Source organism: Balearica regulorum, chromosome 1, assembly GCF_011004875.1.
Source record: "Balearica regulorum gibbericeps isolate bBalReg1 chromosome 1, bBalReg1.pri, whole genome shotgun sequence".
Lineage (NCBI taxonomy): Eukaryota > Metazoa > Chordata > Aves > Gruiformes > Gruidae > Balearica > Balearica regulorum.
In genome coordinates this window covers 72,504,950-72,522,936 of record NC_046184.1, presented here as the reverse complement: position 1 = coordinate 72,522,936, position 17,987 = coordinate 72,504,950, and the positions used below count along the sequence as shown (strand labels likewise).

Genomic DNA, 17,987 nt, shown 5'->3' with positions numbered 1-17,987 from the left:
TTCCCTTCTATTCTTCCATTTTTAGGAAAATACCTATTTGGTACTGGTTGGTCAGATGTATTTTTATATATCTTTCCAGCCTCTCCTTAGACGATGATCAGAGGTTTGGGCTACCAGTGGGCCCCAACCAGTCCCTGTGGCCGACCAAAACTCAATACAGCACTCCATACCAGGACTTTGCTAATCTAATTTCACTGTAATACTTCACACACAGAGACTTTTTCGGTGATCAGCACTGCCAGCTGACATAAAGTCTTTTTCCTGACGGGTTCCAAAATTAACAATGTAATTTCACCAACCAAACTCTTATAACCAGTATCTTTCCTGCGCTGAACAGTTTACCTTTCCTTCGGCAACCCCAAAGGCAGCATTAAGAAACCATCCAGCTGCCTCCTGTGTTCAACGGTAACGAAGGACCATTTGTCTCATCAGCACACCCTGCTATTGCACTCTTCATGTGCTGTTTCTCATCTTATTTATAAATAGTTACATGTGTGAATAGAGTCATGAGGTGCCACAATACATAAAGCAATGGTGATTTAGTCTATTTTTCCGGATTCCTGACAGATCAGGATGCAGCTTCTTCTTTGCACCACGATCTCCAATTACGCTCATAATTGGCTTTTCGAAGGCCAAAACCTACTACCGCTTCTCTTCCAATTTTTTGTTTGTTTGGTTGGTTTGGTTTTTTGGGGGTTTTTTTGTTAGCACACTCAAAAAGCTCAGATTAGAGAAGCGCAGTCGTCTTTTACGGCAGGTTTGGTGATTTGCCCCCTACCTCATCGCTCTTCCCCAGGTGTTCAGCTAAAGGCTGACGTCCGTCGTTTCGGCTGACGTCCTCAGCCCCGCGCCCAGCCTCACCGCTGACAGACCGAAGCGAAGGGCTATGAGGAGCGAGAAACGCAACTGCAATAACTGCAGCGGATAGATTGGAAAATGTTAAATATGTAAAGATATATATATATATATATAAAGGCTGAGTTAAGTACCACGGACAGATTTTGTTTATTATGTTTTTAACTGATTTGGCGGGGCCGGCTCCGGAGGCGCGTGCCGGCGCTCTCGTGCCCTCTAGGGGTCCGGCCCCGCCAGCGCTCACCCTCGGCACGCGGGGCGGCCGGTGACTGCATCACCGTCATCGTGATGATGATGATGATAATAATAACAATGGGCTTATAACAATTCCATACAGCCACGCAGAAGGAGAAGAAAAGAAACTCAAACTCTTCATTACGAATAAAAAGGAGAAGCTTGATAAAGGGGTATAGCAGTTCTTCCTCGCACAATCTCATGTCGTCTCCAAAGACAACTCGGAAAGAAAAACACCGATATTCCCCACAAGTTAAAACTTGGACAGACATCACATTCCTCCCCCCCCCCCCCCTCCTATTTCTCAAATCTTTACCCCGATGCAGAGAATTCCTGATGCTTCCACTGTACTTGCAGCAGGGCTTATTAGAGGCAGCGAAGTTGGAAAGCAAACAAATAAACCTGAAAAACTACAGTGTCCAATAGCATGTATTTCGGAATGACACTCTGACTAACACAGAAGAGACTTTGAGGAAATGGTTTGATAATTCATCGAGAAACTTCTTCAAAACCAAGCAGAGAAGAAAAAACGTGCACAAAGAAAAACCCGACTTCCACTTCGTTAGCTGAATCTTTACATTTATTTCCTTAGCCGTCAAGCAGTACGCTACAGGCTGTACATCTCCCATTAGATTACCTAAGTAAATCACAGAAACTGGCTCAAAGCTTTAATTGCAGTAGTGTTGTTCTTATTCTCAAACCATTTAGGATGCAGTCAGTTCACCCCCATTTCGAGCCCTGCAGTTTGCAGGCACCAGAGCCCAGCAGCCTTTCCACTTCCAGGCTGGGATTATTATTTTTTTCATATTACTTTTTAAACAAAAAATCCCAAGCAATGTTCTTTCAATTTGCAAAATACAGCTATGTCTCAGTTTCTTGCAAAAAAGAGTTGGAACGTAAGCACACTAACAGCAGATTAGGACAAAATCATACAAATGTCGCAGTTAACGTCCAAAACATCATGTGTCACTGTTTTTCCCCTCCAACCCCCAACAAGCTTCTCAAAACACATTTCATACACAGGGTCACTGTTCTGGCTGTTTATTTAATTAACATGACAACCCAGCGTACACAGGATTTCTTTCAGTTCCCCAGCTTCGCATTTTCACACTTCAGGCAAAAAGAGCAGAAAGTCACTACTGTATTTTACTTTTTTTGCCAATATGCTATAATATACATTTCTTGATTTAACCGATTGACAAAAATAGATTCTAAACCAATCATGAGAGTTCCAGCAGCAGTTTTTTACATTTTTGTGAGCTTGACAGAAAAAAGAAAAAAGTCTAAGTAGAGCGGGTTTGCGTAAATGAAGCCATGCAAAAAAAAAAAATAAAGTATTACATCTGGAATCCCTGGGTGATTTTTTTCTGGAGCCTTACTTAAATATTTTACACGGCTGTGTTTCAGCAAGCCACCAGATGACATAACTCCTCAGTATTCCTCGGTTTCTATGACCTAAATGGTAATGCCAGAAAATCTTATCAGAGTAATTACAGTTCAGTAAAGCTTATTAGCAGAAGGAGGTATATGGTATATAACACCGCATGGCTAATAGGAGACCATAACTTTGACATAAAGTTCAATATCTAAATGTAATCTATCATCTTCTCCAAAATATTAAATCTCTGTATGTTCAACTCTGATCTCTCCTACTTTCAGACCAGAGGGCAGGATACATCATATTAAAAATTGGCTATATTATAAGGGTACCTCTTTCCTTTCTTTAGGGCAGAATGATAGAGAACCAGGAAAGGATGGGGGTGGGGGGAAGCAACATATTCCTGGCACTTACAAAGCTCTCACTGTCAAACAATGAGAAGAACAGATAAAGCCTTAATTTTCCCTTGAAAAAAACCCCAACAAATACATTTCTTTTTCTCCTCTGTTTCTTAGATCTTATCGCTGAAGAGATATCTTTGACCATGGGAACTGTTACAGCATTGTCTTCTCAACTCCACAGACAGGCAGCGATAACGACAGTCCCGGAGGCTCACCACTTTCCCAGGCTATAGACTGGGAACAGGCAGAGTCACCATCCAGAACCCCACAAAAAATGGTCAAATCGAGCTAAAACTGCTCCACGGCTGCTGGAGGAAGACAGAGGAGTCTGGCACTAAAGTTATTTATCTGAAAAAAATAACTTTTTAAAAGGAGAAACAGGCAGGGAAAGATGTGGCAGCACGAAACAGCTACCAAGATCTCAAACCGATGAAAAATAAATGACAGACCCTCAGATGCCCCTCAGTGAGGCAAACAGCTTTCTACTTCTCCAACTGCTCATATGGAGGAAAAGAGCAAAGGGAAAGAAGGAAGGAAAACCTCTCTGCTCCAGGAGCCAGAGGACACGGACAGGAGTTTGCACATGGAGCTGCCGGCCTGGCAGCTGGAGACATCAGAGCTGCAGGAGAAACTCCTCCATCCCGGTGCTACCTCCTGCATGGATTTTCAGCAGGGCAAGACTCAGCACCTCGCTTCTGCCTTCTCATATGGGGTTGTGTCACCCGTTGGTTTGGGAATTAGAAAGTACTTCAGACCCCGCTGTATGCTGTACCTGTGACAGTTTTCTGATTAAGGAAAAAAGAAATCTAAAAAGGCTAAGCAAATTGAACTACTTGCAGCAGCTGTTCGAGCTCATTTAACACACACTTGTAACAAATCCAAGTTAGCTGAAAGCTTCCCATTCCCCCCCAAACAAAACAAACAACAAGCAAGGCTTAAAAGCAAATTCAGGACTCTTCAGCACAGTTTATAATTGCCCAGTTACTACCTCCTTTTACCCACCAAGGCAAAGTCATCCCTTTAGACTGTTGCATGTCAGGATTAACACACACAGATCAGAGGCACAAGCTCCAGAACACACAGGCCGTGTAATATTTTAACAGGAAACACCAAGACGTAGAATACCTTTCTGCCACCACCACCACCACCCCACCTCCTCTCCACACTTTTAGGAAAAACCAAAATGTTTGCAAAAATGTGAAGTAGAAACTCCAAAAGCCCTTGCCCTGGCGGTATCTATGCATTTACCAGGAAAGAAAAAAAAAAAGCGCATTTGTTCATTCATTCACCATCTTATCCATCCATTCACAATTTCTTTCTGCAGCCTCTTTCAAATCTGGGTGAGCGAGCCCTCAAGGAGCTGAGCATCCTCAGCTGGCATTGATGAAATCACAGGGAGAGAACATTCAGCTGGGAGCAGGATCAGGCTATTACAAAGCACACATTTCTCAATGAGATCTACACACATGCCAAACTGGAAGCTTTTAATCCAAAGAATTTGCCAAAGTTGAGAAAGTGCAAGAACATATACAAAAATCAACCACAAAAAATAAAATTAAAGGAAAAACCAGTAAAGAGCACTTTTAGCAACAAAAGTGGTTTTATTTTGGATGGCGGGGTTTTTTTAATGAAACAGTTTTTCTTTTTAAATTCTTTTGGGAAGTGATTAGCAACTAGACAAGATGCTTCCACAGGAGTAGTAATTTAGTGACATACACATTTCCAGCTACTCTTACTAGCAGCTTAAACAGAAGCATACTTTTAATTTTAAATATGCTAATATCTCTGTGATTTTAGTTTGCAATTCCTGGAACTGTCCTTTACATCACAAGGCCACATAGATTCAATTCTCTATTCTACTAGGGAAAAATTCAGATAACAACTGAGATGCCTGCGACTAAAAAAATATAAATTCAGAAACTCCAAAGTTTGTGGAATCTCGTATCACAAACAGGGAGGGATCACAAATAGGGAGGGAATTGAACTCTAAAAAAATAAAAAGCTTAATTAAGTGCTCAGCACTAGGAAAGATTACATGAGAGGTGATGGGAAACATCTCTAAAACTTCACCTAATGTTACTCACCAAATGAAAGCATGTATTTCAAAGCAATAAAGTAGATCCATTTCCTGATGAAAATTATTGGCAGCTCCCAAACATATTAACAAGCAATCTTTTGGACCAGAAACATTCAGGACATGTTTTTTAAAAACGGGGTGAGGGAAGGCCTGGTTTTGTTTATAAAGCTCTCATCTCTATTTTTAACAGGTTATATTTAAAAACTATCCAAAAGAGAAACATTTACCTATGGTTTCTTAAGTCTATGGGGAACTGATTTTTGCTATAAACAGAAACTTTGCTGTAAGAGAGTCCCACTTCTCCCAGCACTTCTTCAAGATCTTTGCAGAGCTTTATTTCAGCTTTTCCATTTTTCTGTCTTGCTAACGTTTATTTAAGAGGACAGCTTTTAGGAAGTTCACATACACACAGCCACATTGTGCTTTAAAAAAAGGAAAGACAAAAGCCTCCCCAAACTCGAAAGTAGTCATCCATTTCTAATCACGCAGTGACGCAAGCAATACCAGATCTCGCTATTGATTAATAGTGAGTGAGAACAAAAGAAAGAGAAATTTGCCAAAATCCTGCAGTGGGTAAACTGAACAGCCAGCCAACTCCAGTCCAGCTCCGCAACTTGGAAGCGGGAATTGCTCGAGGCAAAGCTGACCACTGTCCCTAAGTAAAACAACTTTTTTTTTTTTTTTTTTTTTTTTGGAGGGGGGGGCAGGTAGGGTGAAATCTACTTTGTTATCCATCACCATTTTAACATCCAGGTATACATAGATTGAATTCCCTCCATAAGAAAAGAGAAGGCCATGATCACAAACTAGTGAATGATTGCATTTAGAAATGTTAGCTGAAAAGCTGCTTTTATTTGAAGTGCAAAAGTAAGTGGAAATATGTTTAAAACTTTACAAATGATTATTGTAAGAAACCACCAAAACCACCTAGCATCATCAAGTAAGTATAAAGAGTTTTAATTTCTTGCCTTAGATATTGTATTTACAAATTATTCTTACATCCCTCTCCGTTCCTATTAAAGTCAGAACTGAGTCAGTGTTCTACTTTTTCACACTGTATTTGCCTGGACACTGTGGTAAATATTTATTTTATCTAAACGAAAATGCTAAATAAGTACATTTGTTGTAAAATAAGCCTCAAGTATATAAGGTTGTCAGGCCCTCTTCTAGAAAATGCCATAACCAACCACAAAGGGATGTAATCAAACCATTTCCAGAAACAAACTAGCCACCAACACCATATGGTTAGATGCCATCAGTTGGAAAATACTTAGCTGCTCATCCAGCAAGCAACCTGAAAGAAAACCTTTGGTGTATGGCAATATGCTTCAGTTGACCGCAGCGCACAGAATCAATTTCAGAACTAATTGAAAAAGAAAGCCTAACACCATTTGCCACTTATTTTCCCCCAGGTTTCCCTTTCCACTGCTCAGCGAGGGTTGCACTGACTTTCAGTACACTCGCTTACGCTCGACCCATCAAACGGTTCTTTTGCAGGGCAATCTTAAATCTCAAAAAAATTGATAAAACGCTTTGAGCGCAGAACTAAGCTGACCTTGTGTCCATGGCAGGACTCTATACAGCCGTGCAGTAAAGATAATGGTGTCTGCTTGTTTCTTTTTCCATTTTTTTTTAAGGTGTGCATTTAAAAGAACGCATCGCCGGTGAGTTCTCACTCATCCATTCAAATCACGACCTCTTAAAGGAAACAAAGTTGCGATAAATCGCTTGTGCCTCGTACTGCTTCCCACAACCGTAGCGGAGCAGGAGCTATTGATTACACGCACAGGAACAGCCCCGGGGAGGCAAAGTGCAAAGATGAGCACCGCACTGTGCGGGCCAGCCTCAGAGGACAAGCTATCGCCCTGATAAGGGATTTCTCCCACCGAGGACAAGCTGCTTGGGCTCACACTCACAGACCTTTAAAGCTTAAAGCAAGTTTAAATAAGGCTAAACTACCTTTCCAGGAAACTACAGGTTTGAAAAAGCAAGGCTCGGAAGTGATGCTGGGAAACCTGAGGGCTGTGTTGAGGGCAGGTTCCCACCAGCTCCAAGAGCCAAGCGAGTACCATCCGCCCCAACTTTCTGCCAGGCTTCAGAAAAGCAAGCGCCGGTGATGGCTGTGAAAGAAAAGAAAACCCCAAGTTCTCTCCCCGTCACCCTCAGCCGGCGCAAGTCAGGCTGGGTCCGGAGAGCCCCGCTTCCCCCCGGCCCCAGCCCGTCCCGGGGCTGCCGCCCGGGGCTCTCCGCACCGCGGGGCGCCGGGGAAAAGCCCGCACCGTGCTCGGCCCCTTCACCGCGGAGCGGCCGGGAGGACAGAGCTCCCCGCGCCTCCGGCACCGGCGGGACCCCCACCCGGCACCAAGAAAGTTTGGGACCCGCGCCCCCCAGCCCCTGCCCTACCTGCTCCCGGGGGATGCAGGGCAGCGAGGTCCGCCGGTGGGTCTTGCTGCTGCCGCCGCCGCCCGACATCTCGGGGGAGATCATGGAGCTGGACCGCCGCCGCCGCCTGAGCACCGGGGCTTCGTCCGCGGCCGGGGGGGCGGCGGGAGGCTCCGTCAGCGGGGCGGCCCGCCGCGGGGGCCAGAGCCGGTCGGCGTAGCCGGCCAGGAGGATGCCCAGCAGCCCCAGCAGGTAGGCCAGGTAGGGCCGCCAGGACGCCGGGACCCTCTCCAAGGCGACGAGGGACGTGGTCCTGGCCGCGCTAGTCACGGCGAGCATGAGGACGCCCTGCCTCAGCTTCAGCACCAGCCATGTCACGGCGGCCAGGCAGCTCAGCACCACCCCCGTGGCGGCGAGGGAGAGCAAGTGATCCTCCCCCGCCGCCAGCGCCGTCTGCGCCACCGCTTCCCCCCCGCAGCAGGCGGCCAGCAGCAGCGCCGCCGTCCGCGGACGCACGCCGCCGCGCAGCAGGTAGCGGCCCGCGCCGAAGAAGGCGCCGGCCAGGCCCAGGGGCACGGCGCCGGGGGGCAGCCAGCCCCAGCCCCGCGGCCCCGCGCCGCCCTCCGCCGCCAGGTCCCGGCCGCGCTCCCCCCGCACCAGCCTCACCACCAGGGCCAGCAGCACGGAGAGGGAGCCGGCGCACAGCGCCGAGGAAAGTTTCCGGCGGCGCCAGGTCTCCCGCGGCGGCGGCAGCGGCAGCGCGGCCCGGGAGGCCGGCCCCCCCTCCGCCTCGCCGCCGCCCCGCGGGGTGCCGGGCTGCCGCCCCGCCGGCGGGCAGCGCCCGATGCAGCTCGGGCTCCGCGCCTCGCCGCCGCCCATGGCCGCGACGGGCCTCCCTGCGCACCCCCGGCAGCGCGGGCCCCCGCCCCGGGGCTTATTCCCAGCCGGGCAGGGGCCGGGAGCGACCCCCCCGGCGGCGGTCAGCGGCAGGCGGCCGGGGGGCGGCGGGCCGGGGGCGCTCCCCGCCGCGGCACCGGCATTTCCTGCGGAGCGCGGTGCTCGCCCCCCGCCTGCGTCCTCCCCGAGAGCCCAGCGCCGGGCATGAAGGGCTGGGGAGCGCCTCGCCTCCTCCGCGACCACTTCGGGCTTGGAAGTGTGGGGGGTGTAGTAAATTAAAAATAAATTTAAAAAAAAGTGCGCGAGGGAGTGAGACGCGGAGAAATCCTAAACAGTGTGAGGAAAAAAAAAGGGGGGGGGGGGCAGGGGAGAGGCAGATGTACCACCTCAGAAGTGCTGCTGCTTAATTTCTAGGCCATCGTTTCCCTCACGGGCGCTCCTGGCGGAGGCAGGGAAGGAGGGGGCGGCGCTGCCCGCCGGAGACTCCGCGCCCGGTCCGTGGTTGTCCCGGCCGCGCTCCGTGGTCGCGGGAAAGGAGCCTCCCGGTCGTTGCGGACCGCAGGGAAGGAAAAATGACCAAAGGGAAAAAAAAGAAAAAAAAAAAAAAAAGGCCAGCGGAGCCGCGGGCAGAAGTTGCGAAGTCCTGCCGGGAGGGCGAGAGAGAGATCCGCGGGAGGGACTTTGAAGGGAGGCTGCTTGGTAAGAGGGGAAGAAAGAGAAGGAAAGCATTTCTCTCCTGAGCGCTGCGGGGATAGTGCTTGAGTTTTGCATGGAAAAATGAAGTGATGTGAGGGCCCCCCTCCAGCCGGGAGGGGCGGCTGCCGAAGGCCCCAGAAGCAAACCCAAACCCGAACAGAACAACAAACCAAAAAGGAGCAGCGGAGGGGAAGTGTTGGAGGCGATAACGAAGCAGCAGGCAGCCGGGGAATTGGGGGTTCCCACTTTCAAAACGGCCGGACCGACTCTTGGGGAAGGGCTGCGCCGGCCCTGCCCGCCCGCGGCGCGGAGGAGACTCCGCAGTTGCACGGCGGGGCCGCCGCGTCTCCGCCTGGGGCCGGGGAGCGCCCCGCACCCCCACGCCCCCACCACCCCCCCACCCCCGGCAGGAGCCGGCGGTGCCACCCGGGCGGCGGAGCTCCCTGCCACCGGGCGCTGGCGGCCGGGGCATAAATCTGCCTGTCAGGGAGGGGGGCAATTACGAGGCCGTAAAAAAGTCAAAAAGATGGATGTTTATGAATGATTATTACTATTTTTGTTGTTGTTTTAATGGGAAGCCCGAACTGGAATCCCAAAACCAGCGGGCTACGGTCCTCCGAAACGTTACGAATCTCTAGGCTGTGGCTCCATCCAAAACCCACTGTTTCCTTCCTCCAACCTGCCTCGCCCTCACGCCGGAGGGCTCCTGGCAGCCTACTAGGGGCTGACTGGGGCCCGGACCCCTGGGCTGCTGAAAATGGCTCTTTGCACCAGTGCGGCTCAGGTGCGGAGTAAAAGCCCGTGCGAGATCAGGGCCTTATTCTTAAAGCCCCCGGTCCCACCGAAGGGCATGGAGTAATGTATTTAGCACATCATAATATAAGCCACAGAAAAATGCAATCATCAGCTGTGAAGTTACTGAACATTGTGAGTCAGGAAACAGTTTAGAAAACAGAATTTCCCAGCCCTCTTCCCCCTCACACATATGCTAATTGGAGGCAGATTTATAGCCTTTACATATTTATTGGTGTATCTATCTGGATATTATGCCTATCATCCAGGATCTGGATATCCAAAATGGTAGCATTAGTGAAGCACGTTTGGGATTTTTACTAGAAATGGGTCATAAAAACTGAGTATGTTTTTAAATAATACTTTTCCAGCCTATTATGGAATATGGATTTATTAGTCATTTTTATGTTTGAAGCTTGGTTTGAAAACAACCTAGATATTGTTAGCAAAGTTTGGCTCTGAGAAATGGAAAGCCTCTGGTTTTTTTAAAGGTTAAGGGTCCAGATTAAGAACAGCTGGAAAGGTTTACAGTTTATTCTGGTGAGACAGCAATCAGCAGGTTGCCTCATACACCTAGAAAAACATAGCTACCCCAAGCATCAACATCCCAGAGGCAGAATCAGGGCCTAGATAGCAATAATCCTATGAGTCCTAACTCTTTTTCAGCTTTTTATAAATAAGGTGCATCTCTTGGATATTTTTTTAAGTCTAGATGCATCAAAACAGTGCAAATAAATTGATACTGCAATACTGGATAACATGTGCAACTGCTGCAGTTCAGACAGATCAGACCTTTGACCTAATCCTTCATACCAAGTAGTAATCGCTTACATCTTAATTTATCTCCACTTTGTTACTTTACAATTAGATTTACAGATATCAGAAATGTTGACACTTTAAATACAGTCATAAACGTAAAAAAAAAAAAAGTAGAATAAACACTCCCTACCTTTAACCTTTATTTTTTGCTGCACACCCCCTTTAAATGTATATTACTTAGATAGGTCAAAGAGGATAATGGTCTATATTCTTTTAATTCCTTAAGCTAAAAGACAAAGTATTCACTTTAGATTAAAAGCAGCAGCATTTTTTGGTTGGACAGATTCTAGGTTAGTGTAGAGAAGCTTGTACTCTTTGTAATAGCTGTAACAATAGTGGTTTGAGCCTAATAGCAAGGGGTTTTTTTCAAGATTATTTCAAACTCATTAAATGATTGAAACACATTTCTGAGCTCTGCCTGCCTGGATCTCTGAGGTTCCTGTGAGCCCAGCTGGCAAAGTGGGGGTTATGAGTGTTAGGCTTCACTGAGGATCAGGGCTTGAGCCATCAGTGGCTGAGCTTGCCCGAAGCTGGCAACTCTAAGCCAGAGACAGCATCTTTCCAGTCACATATGAAATGGACTAGACCTCCTCAAGCCATCTCCTAGATTCTATGTTGAAGTTTACAGAAGAAAATAAAATTTTGATTATTTTTTCCTGGTATCTTGCTTTCCACATCAGGGGGCTTTTGATAACATGATGAAAGTCAAGGCTCGCAAAAACTGCTAGCACGAACATGATAACCTCTAGATTTCCTAGAAGCACGGCTCAGACTCTTACCAGTTCATTCTTCTGAGCACTGAGGTTGTATATTGAGCCGTACACAGGAAGCTGAACTTTGCTGTGCTCTCTGCTACGTAGGAGTTGATCAAACTTACTTCATGCTTCCGAATTAAGGAAGGTAATTGTCTCTTATTCGTCTCTGATTATCTAAGGGTGTTTTAAGTATTTAAGTTGTGAATTTCTTTAATAAAAAGGCAGCAGTCATGTAATTTTCAGCATCTCTATCAAAATCAACACCAGCTGGGAGAATGTGGTAGGTGATGAGCCAAAGTGAGTTTCACAGAAGATGACAAATAGTGACCATTTAAGAGACTTCCCATGCAAAGACACACAAAAAGAAGGGGGAGGAGGATATTGGTGTTTGTTTATTCTTCAGGATATGATTCCACCAGACTGGGCTGTCTACAGATGATAGGTACCTCTTAAACAGTATGTTGAACATGTAGTTACAGGCACCTGAAAATCCTATGTTTCTTCTCTAGTACAGAGAAGTTCTGGGAAGGCAGACTCTACCCCTGCAAATAGAGAACAGCTCAAGACTTCCTTGGAGTTCTGGGGACGTAGGCTTTTCAGCTTTTGCAGAATCAGGTTCTTTATAATGAATAGGTGTCTATAATAACCCAAAGAAAATGGAAACCGTTACATATGATAAAGTCATTGTATAAATGTGCTGGAGCAGTATCATCCATTCACCAAAGAAACCGCTGCTTGCAGAAGATTGTGCTGTAGTGAAAAACCTAGCAATACCCTTCCTATTTTCCTTTTGGAGAGCAATCTTCCACAGTAATAGCAGAGACTTCTTAGAGACTTCAAAGGAGACAAACCCAGGAAGTTTCACGGTTACCATCACAGAAAGGTCTGGAAAAAAATAAAGGTGAATGTCTACTTAAATAAGAAAGTCAAAATAGATTTACCTGGAAAAATGTTTCCTCTGGACAGTGAAGAGCAGGAGATGGACAACAAGGAGGAGGAGAAGTAGGGAGGTTCTGGACAGCTGACAGTTCCCCAAGACATAATCGTGTGTCTCAGAATCACTTCTTCCTTAGTAATCATGGGGTCTGCTGTCATTTCTTGATAAAGCAACCCATCTTTTCTCCAAAGTTAAATGGTAAATTAGTGGACAAGATGAAATGCCATTTATTCGTTACTATATCCAGCAGCTTGTACTCTTACCTAATCCACTCAAGGGACTTTTCATGAAGCATCCATGCAGGACACTTGATTCTCCATCTAAATAGGGAAAAATGTTTTCCCTGACCATTAAGGAAAGGAGGAAAGATTTTATAAGGGAACTGCTTAGCCCAGCCATACAGATCAAACAACCACCATTTATTTGGCTTGTCCACACTTCCCCACAGTCTTTTCTCATACCACAGCTGGATTGCAGTCACAGTAAACTGGCCACAGCTGGCCTAGGAAACCACAATAGACATGTACAGGGCTGTATCCCATAACAGGTTACATAGACTGTCCTCCTAAAAGTAATACAACAAAATGAAAGTCCCAAATCATGCAGAAATGTTGTGATCGAGCTGAAGTGAGAAGAGGCTTTTCTAGGGGTGAAGAAGCAATAGACAAAACTAAGTAAATTCCACACCACGTCATACTGGAGAGTGCCACAGGGGGAGAGACAAATAGAGATGGTCTCTACGACTTGTTCATCCAGTTTCACCTGTATCACTCTTGGTCTATACTGTAGGTGATTATACATACATACCTTTAGATAATTTTTCTCTCTTCTTTCTTCCCTGTAATTAGATTTTTCTCACCTTCTTATGACCTTGCACAACGTGTGTGGATAATTCTGTATGAATTTTTATAATTCCACTGGGTGAATATTAGTTTACCAAGGAAAGTTAAGTTTGCCTGATTTGTGAAATACACTGTGATTAAAACCTGTACATGATGGTAATGTTCTGGACTTTATTGACACTTTTCTCTGTTAGGATTTCAAATTATTTTACAAACACTAAAGAATAATTCACACCACCTCTGTTTAAGTCATCTAAATCCTCAGAAGTTTAGGTGAGGACCAGTAGGTTGCATGACAAATTTATAGGTGTCTGTCTACTGGAGTGCTTAAAAATATGCTTACTTATAAACATGAGCATTTATTTGACTTCAGTGGCATTTCACAAAGAATATCACATGAAATTAAATTCAAAGTTTTGAAAATGATACATTTGTCACGTAACTCAGTAAGTATCCAGATTATTAGGTAGTAAAAGATTTTATCATGTGAGTTGTCTCACTGATTCAGTGATTTTGATAGTGAATGTGGCATTGAAACATATTTACCATATGAATTAGATTAATTTTTATACAATTTTTCAGCAGGGAAATAGTAAATAATGTTATTTTGGGGTTGAGTGCCGACATACAACACCCACACTGCATCTGCTTCATTTAACTCACATTTTCAAGGTTTTCTTCATAATGGGATGACTGAGGTATGTAATGAACAAAAATGAAGTCCTGTATTGTGGAGAGCATCCATTTGATGACAAATACCTTCATCAAATTTATTCATTCATGAAAATTTCCATTGCCTTTCATTGTGGTGTACATAGAAAGAATTACAATTACTCTATTAGGAAAACAATTACAATATTCATGCATTGTGAAGAGTGGGCTGTGATTCAGGTTTTACTGAAGTACAGAAGTGAGCTTTTCAGTCTCTGAAAGTCTATTATACTTTCCTTAGGGGCATTTAAGAAAGTACAGACTTTATATTTAAAAATAAGTATTATTATAATATTATATTATTATTATTAAGAAACAAATAGATTACTTTTAGCTTACTATAGAATGGTCATGCTATAATAAAAGAGTAAAATTCTGATTTGGGGAAGGAAAGGGTGTGACTGGAGCCTTTTGTAGGGTATCTTTTGTATATTGTTTTTTGTCTGTGTATCTTTTGTCCATACACGTATATGGAATTTTGTGCTCAGGTGAATTCCCAGTGAAGATAACGCAACCTCCTTATAAGGTTGGGGTAATGTATTCAGACATTTCTTCTCCATTTCTTCTTTTTAAATGCAAACCTCCACCTAGTTTCAACTGCAGGGAAGTCACAGGATGTTCATCTTTGACACATAATTTTAACTATTAAAAAGCTATTAAAATTACACTATTAAAATTACAGCTATTAAAATTAACTATTAAAAAGCTATTAAAAATACAGTATATTTTATGATGCCTGTGAAGGGAAACTAATTTTCAAAGAGTGATACCATTTTTATCACAACTGACAGTTCACATTTTGCATAGGTTTTTACTGCAATGTTGAACATGATGCTGGTCTACAGAAAATTAATTACCTGTGCTTTTGTCTATGCATATAAACAATACTTTAACAACATACTGTCCTGGAACAAAGCATGTTTATCTTTGATGTTGTCCTGGCTTCAGCTGAGAGTTAGTTAATTTTTTTCATAGTAGCTAGTATGGGGCTATGTTTTAGATTTGTGCTGGAAAGAGTGTTGATAGTAGAGAGATGTTTGTGTTGCTGAGCAGTGCTTACAGAGAGCCAAGGCCTTTTCTGCTCCTCACACCACCCCACCAGCAGGTGGGCTGGGGGTGCACAAGGAGCTGGGAGAGGACACAGCCAGGACAGCTGACCCAAGTGACCAAAGGGATATTCCATACCATATGATGTCATGCTCAGTTTATAAGGGCCTTGAGGAATGGAGGCGGGGGGAGGCAGCAGCATTCGGAGTGATGGCGTTTGTCTTCCCAAGTAACCATTACGCGTGACAGAGCCCTGCTTTCCTGGAGATGGCTGAACACCTGCCTGCCCATGGGAAGTGGGGAATGAATTCCTTGCTTTGCTTTGCTTGCGTGTGCATCTTTTGCTCTACCTATTAAACTGTCTTTATCTCAACCCAGGAGTTTTCTCACTTTCACTCTTCCAATTCTCTCCCCCATACTGACGGGGGGCGGGGAGTGAGCGAGCGGCTGCGTGGTGCTCAGCTGCCGGCTGGGGTAAAACCACGACAGATATACAAACAAGTCATAGAGCAAGTAGACGTATGGGAAAAGGAGGTATATGCAGGCAGGCAGAAATCTTTCAAAAAAACCCCTTCCTGCCCTGAGCACAGCCTATCTCCCCCCAGGGTTTGGCAGAAAGAAGTCCGTTCCCACTGACGCGCACCAAACCTCATCCACACAGGCTAGCTCTCTAAGACACTGCCACAGGTATTGCTTGTTTCAGTAGGTAGAACACAAATATTTTTAGCAGTGTCTTGTTATTTTTGAAAGAAATATTATATAGTGATGTGATCACAAGCACTTTTTTTTTTTGGAAAGTAATCAGAATTAATAATATTAGAATGATTGTGCCAGAAATTTGGTTTGCTAATTTTTGCTAAAATTAGATAACTATGCCATATTTCTATCATACATGTACGTTCAGGAAAAAATAACTGAAGAAATTATGTATATTATAGTTTTGAAACTGCCTGAAGTATCATTTGATAAGTACTAGTTTTGAAGGCAAATATTCAAATCCTTTTAAAATTAATAATTATAAATACTTTGGCTCTTTAGTTCAAATCTGAAAAGGACCTTCTGTTTATTTTATGCTTCAAATGGTGTTTATTTTCCTGATAGCTAGGTTAAGGTTGACTCTTCCACTATTCCTTTTTTGAATTAACGTACAGGTACTCCTAGATATGCATGATTTTATTAACAATCTGTTCATTCAGCAAATTTAAGTGGATACGTAAATGTTTGTAGGATGGGGCCCTATTTCCCATAGGCTTTCATTTCACTGTAGTATCCAGCTACTTGGCCTGTAAAGACCAAGTATTCTCTTGGACTTTGTCTTAACCTATGTTTTTTCTGATGCTTAAAAATACTATGCATAAGGTACAAGAAGGTCACAAGTTCATCAAACAGGAATTTCAATGCTGATGCTGAGCTTGCCTCTTTAACATAACCTGTTTTGTGACAGACCTGGGAGATGACCCTGAAAAATTGTGTGATATTTACTAACGTGTGGTACTGTCTTTGGTGCCAGTTCCATTCGGCCTTGTCTCCCAGAGCTCACACTACCAAAAATGCTGGCAAACAACTATCATTTTTAAACAGTTCTGTATGAACACTAGATTTTATGGGGGTGGGGTGGGGGGTGGGGGTGTCTGGGTTTTGCGATTTATAAATGTGTATACAACCTCTTAACAAGGCACCCTAGGAAATGGGACAGATATTTTCCTAGTAAGACAAAAAAAAAAAAGCGTCTCTGCTTAAAGAGCTGAGAAACAGAAATGCAGGCTGAAAGTAACTTTTAACTAGTGCATTCCAAGCAAAAATGACCAAATCTCTCAGAGTAAAGGGATGCTAAGAATGAGTACTTGTCCTACTGATTAGCCAAAATTAACCAATTTCATTTAAATAATTCTCACTTGACATGTAATGCACAGAAAATTACAGGCTCATTAATGACTTACTAATGACTCTGAGTCACAATAAGAAACTGCTTTTAGAGTGGAAAAGTTGTAAGAGTTGTAAAATTTGTCTTACAATAACACGCAAGAAGCACAAGATATTAAATTGATTTGGGATCAAATTGTTGCAGTTAGATAGGTATCTAAAGATGCAAATAAGTAGGATTTTCAAAGACATTGGTCATCTTAAGGTGCCTGCATCCAAAATTTCTTCAGCTGCCTCTACAGTCCTCTGCTTCCAATGTTAAACCAGGTCGCTAATGTTTCACTTCTGGGCATGTCTAGGAGTCTTTAACTGTCAGCAGAGCTGACTTCTCCATGTCTAATTCATGCCTAGCAGGATCCACAAGCACAGTTCCTCCACCTATATCGCCTGAGGAACTGTATCCCAGAGGCACGTGGTAGGCACAAGTAGCGGGTTCCCAAAGTCGCTAGTCACAAACTGTGGAGTGCTGGGTAGCAAATTCTTCTCATTCTTCAGCAGTGCCTTAAATTCCTGGCTATGGAATATTTTGCTAATCTTGCAACCTTTGTTGATGAATCCGTTTCATTTTGCATTGATGAATAAAAAATACCTGTGGTAAAAGAGAGAAGCAACGAGTACAATTCTACAGCCTTGTGGGAGGAACGTTCACTGAGGGACAGAGACACCTGGATCCCAGCTTCTGTTCCAGAGGCTGGTTTATATAAGATTTATAATGTAAATATTGAATATAAGATAAAAAAAATATTTAAAATACATAAAGCAACCACTGGAGCAGGGACAGGTGTTTCTACTACCTCATAAGTATCCCTACTTTTTATGGTTGCCAGCTTCTTTGCCCATGTGAACTGCACACCCAAACCTTCATATGGCTGGAAGCCACAATGTACATCCATGCCTCATATGCTGGGAAGCGGAGGGAAGCAGGGGTTCTCAGCAGGAGCTGATTGTGGCTCTTCAGGAATTCAACCAACCCATTACTGGGTCAGACTCTATGAGCGATGCAGTTGGGTCCTAAATCACGTAAATGTAATAATATCACTTTCAATAGCCTGGGCTGCCAGACTCCATCCCACAAACAGAAATTCAGATTACTCCACAACCCAACTCACAGCACCAGAGCTAATTACACAACCAAGATGCCCCTAGAAACTATCCTTGACCTGCTGAAGAGCTGTACGTGGTTCAGGGCTGTGAGAGCCTCTTCTCAAGAGGGAGAGTTCCCTAGTATTTTCTCTTGAGTT

At 44.4% G+C, this 17,987-nt stretch overlaps 1 protein-coding gene and 1 long non-coding RNA gene across 6 annotated transcripts in view; both read right to left on the bottom strand.

The window, feature by feature from the left end:
- The window catches only part of PDE3A (phosphodiesterase 3A), a 274,755-nt gene extending 265,819 nt beyond the window's left edge, over positions 1 to 8,936 (bottom strand). Inside the window, exon 1 of one of the 3 annotated variants that reach the window (XM_075758081.1) lies at positions 8,611 to 8,936. Coding sequence is in view for 2 of the 3 variants with exons in the window: in XM_075758070.1 (XP_075614185.1) it covers positions 7,349 to 8,206 (858 nt within the window). In the remaining variant the exon portion in view is untranslated. Of the gene's footprint in view, positions 1 to 7,348; positions 8,566 to 8,610 lie in introns of those variants that run through there. The other 2 variants (XM_075758070.1, XM_075758061.1) reach the window with 2 other exon arrangements.
- A 7,521-nt stretch (positions 8,937 to 16,457) lies between these two features.
- Positions 16,458 to 17,987, bottom strand: part of LOC142602566 (uncharacterized) — a 46,752-nt gene continuing 45,222 nt past the window's right edge. For all 3 annotated transcript variants that reach the window (XR_012836317.1, XR_012836315.1, XR_012836319.1), the window contains one exon: positions 16,458 to 17,335. This is a non-coding gene — a long non-coding RNA (uncharacterized LOC142602566). The remainder of the gene's footprint in view (positions 17,336 to 17,987) is intronic.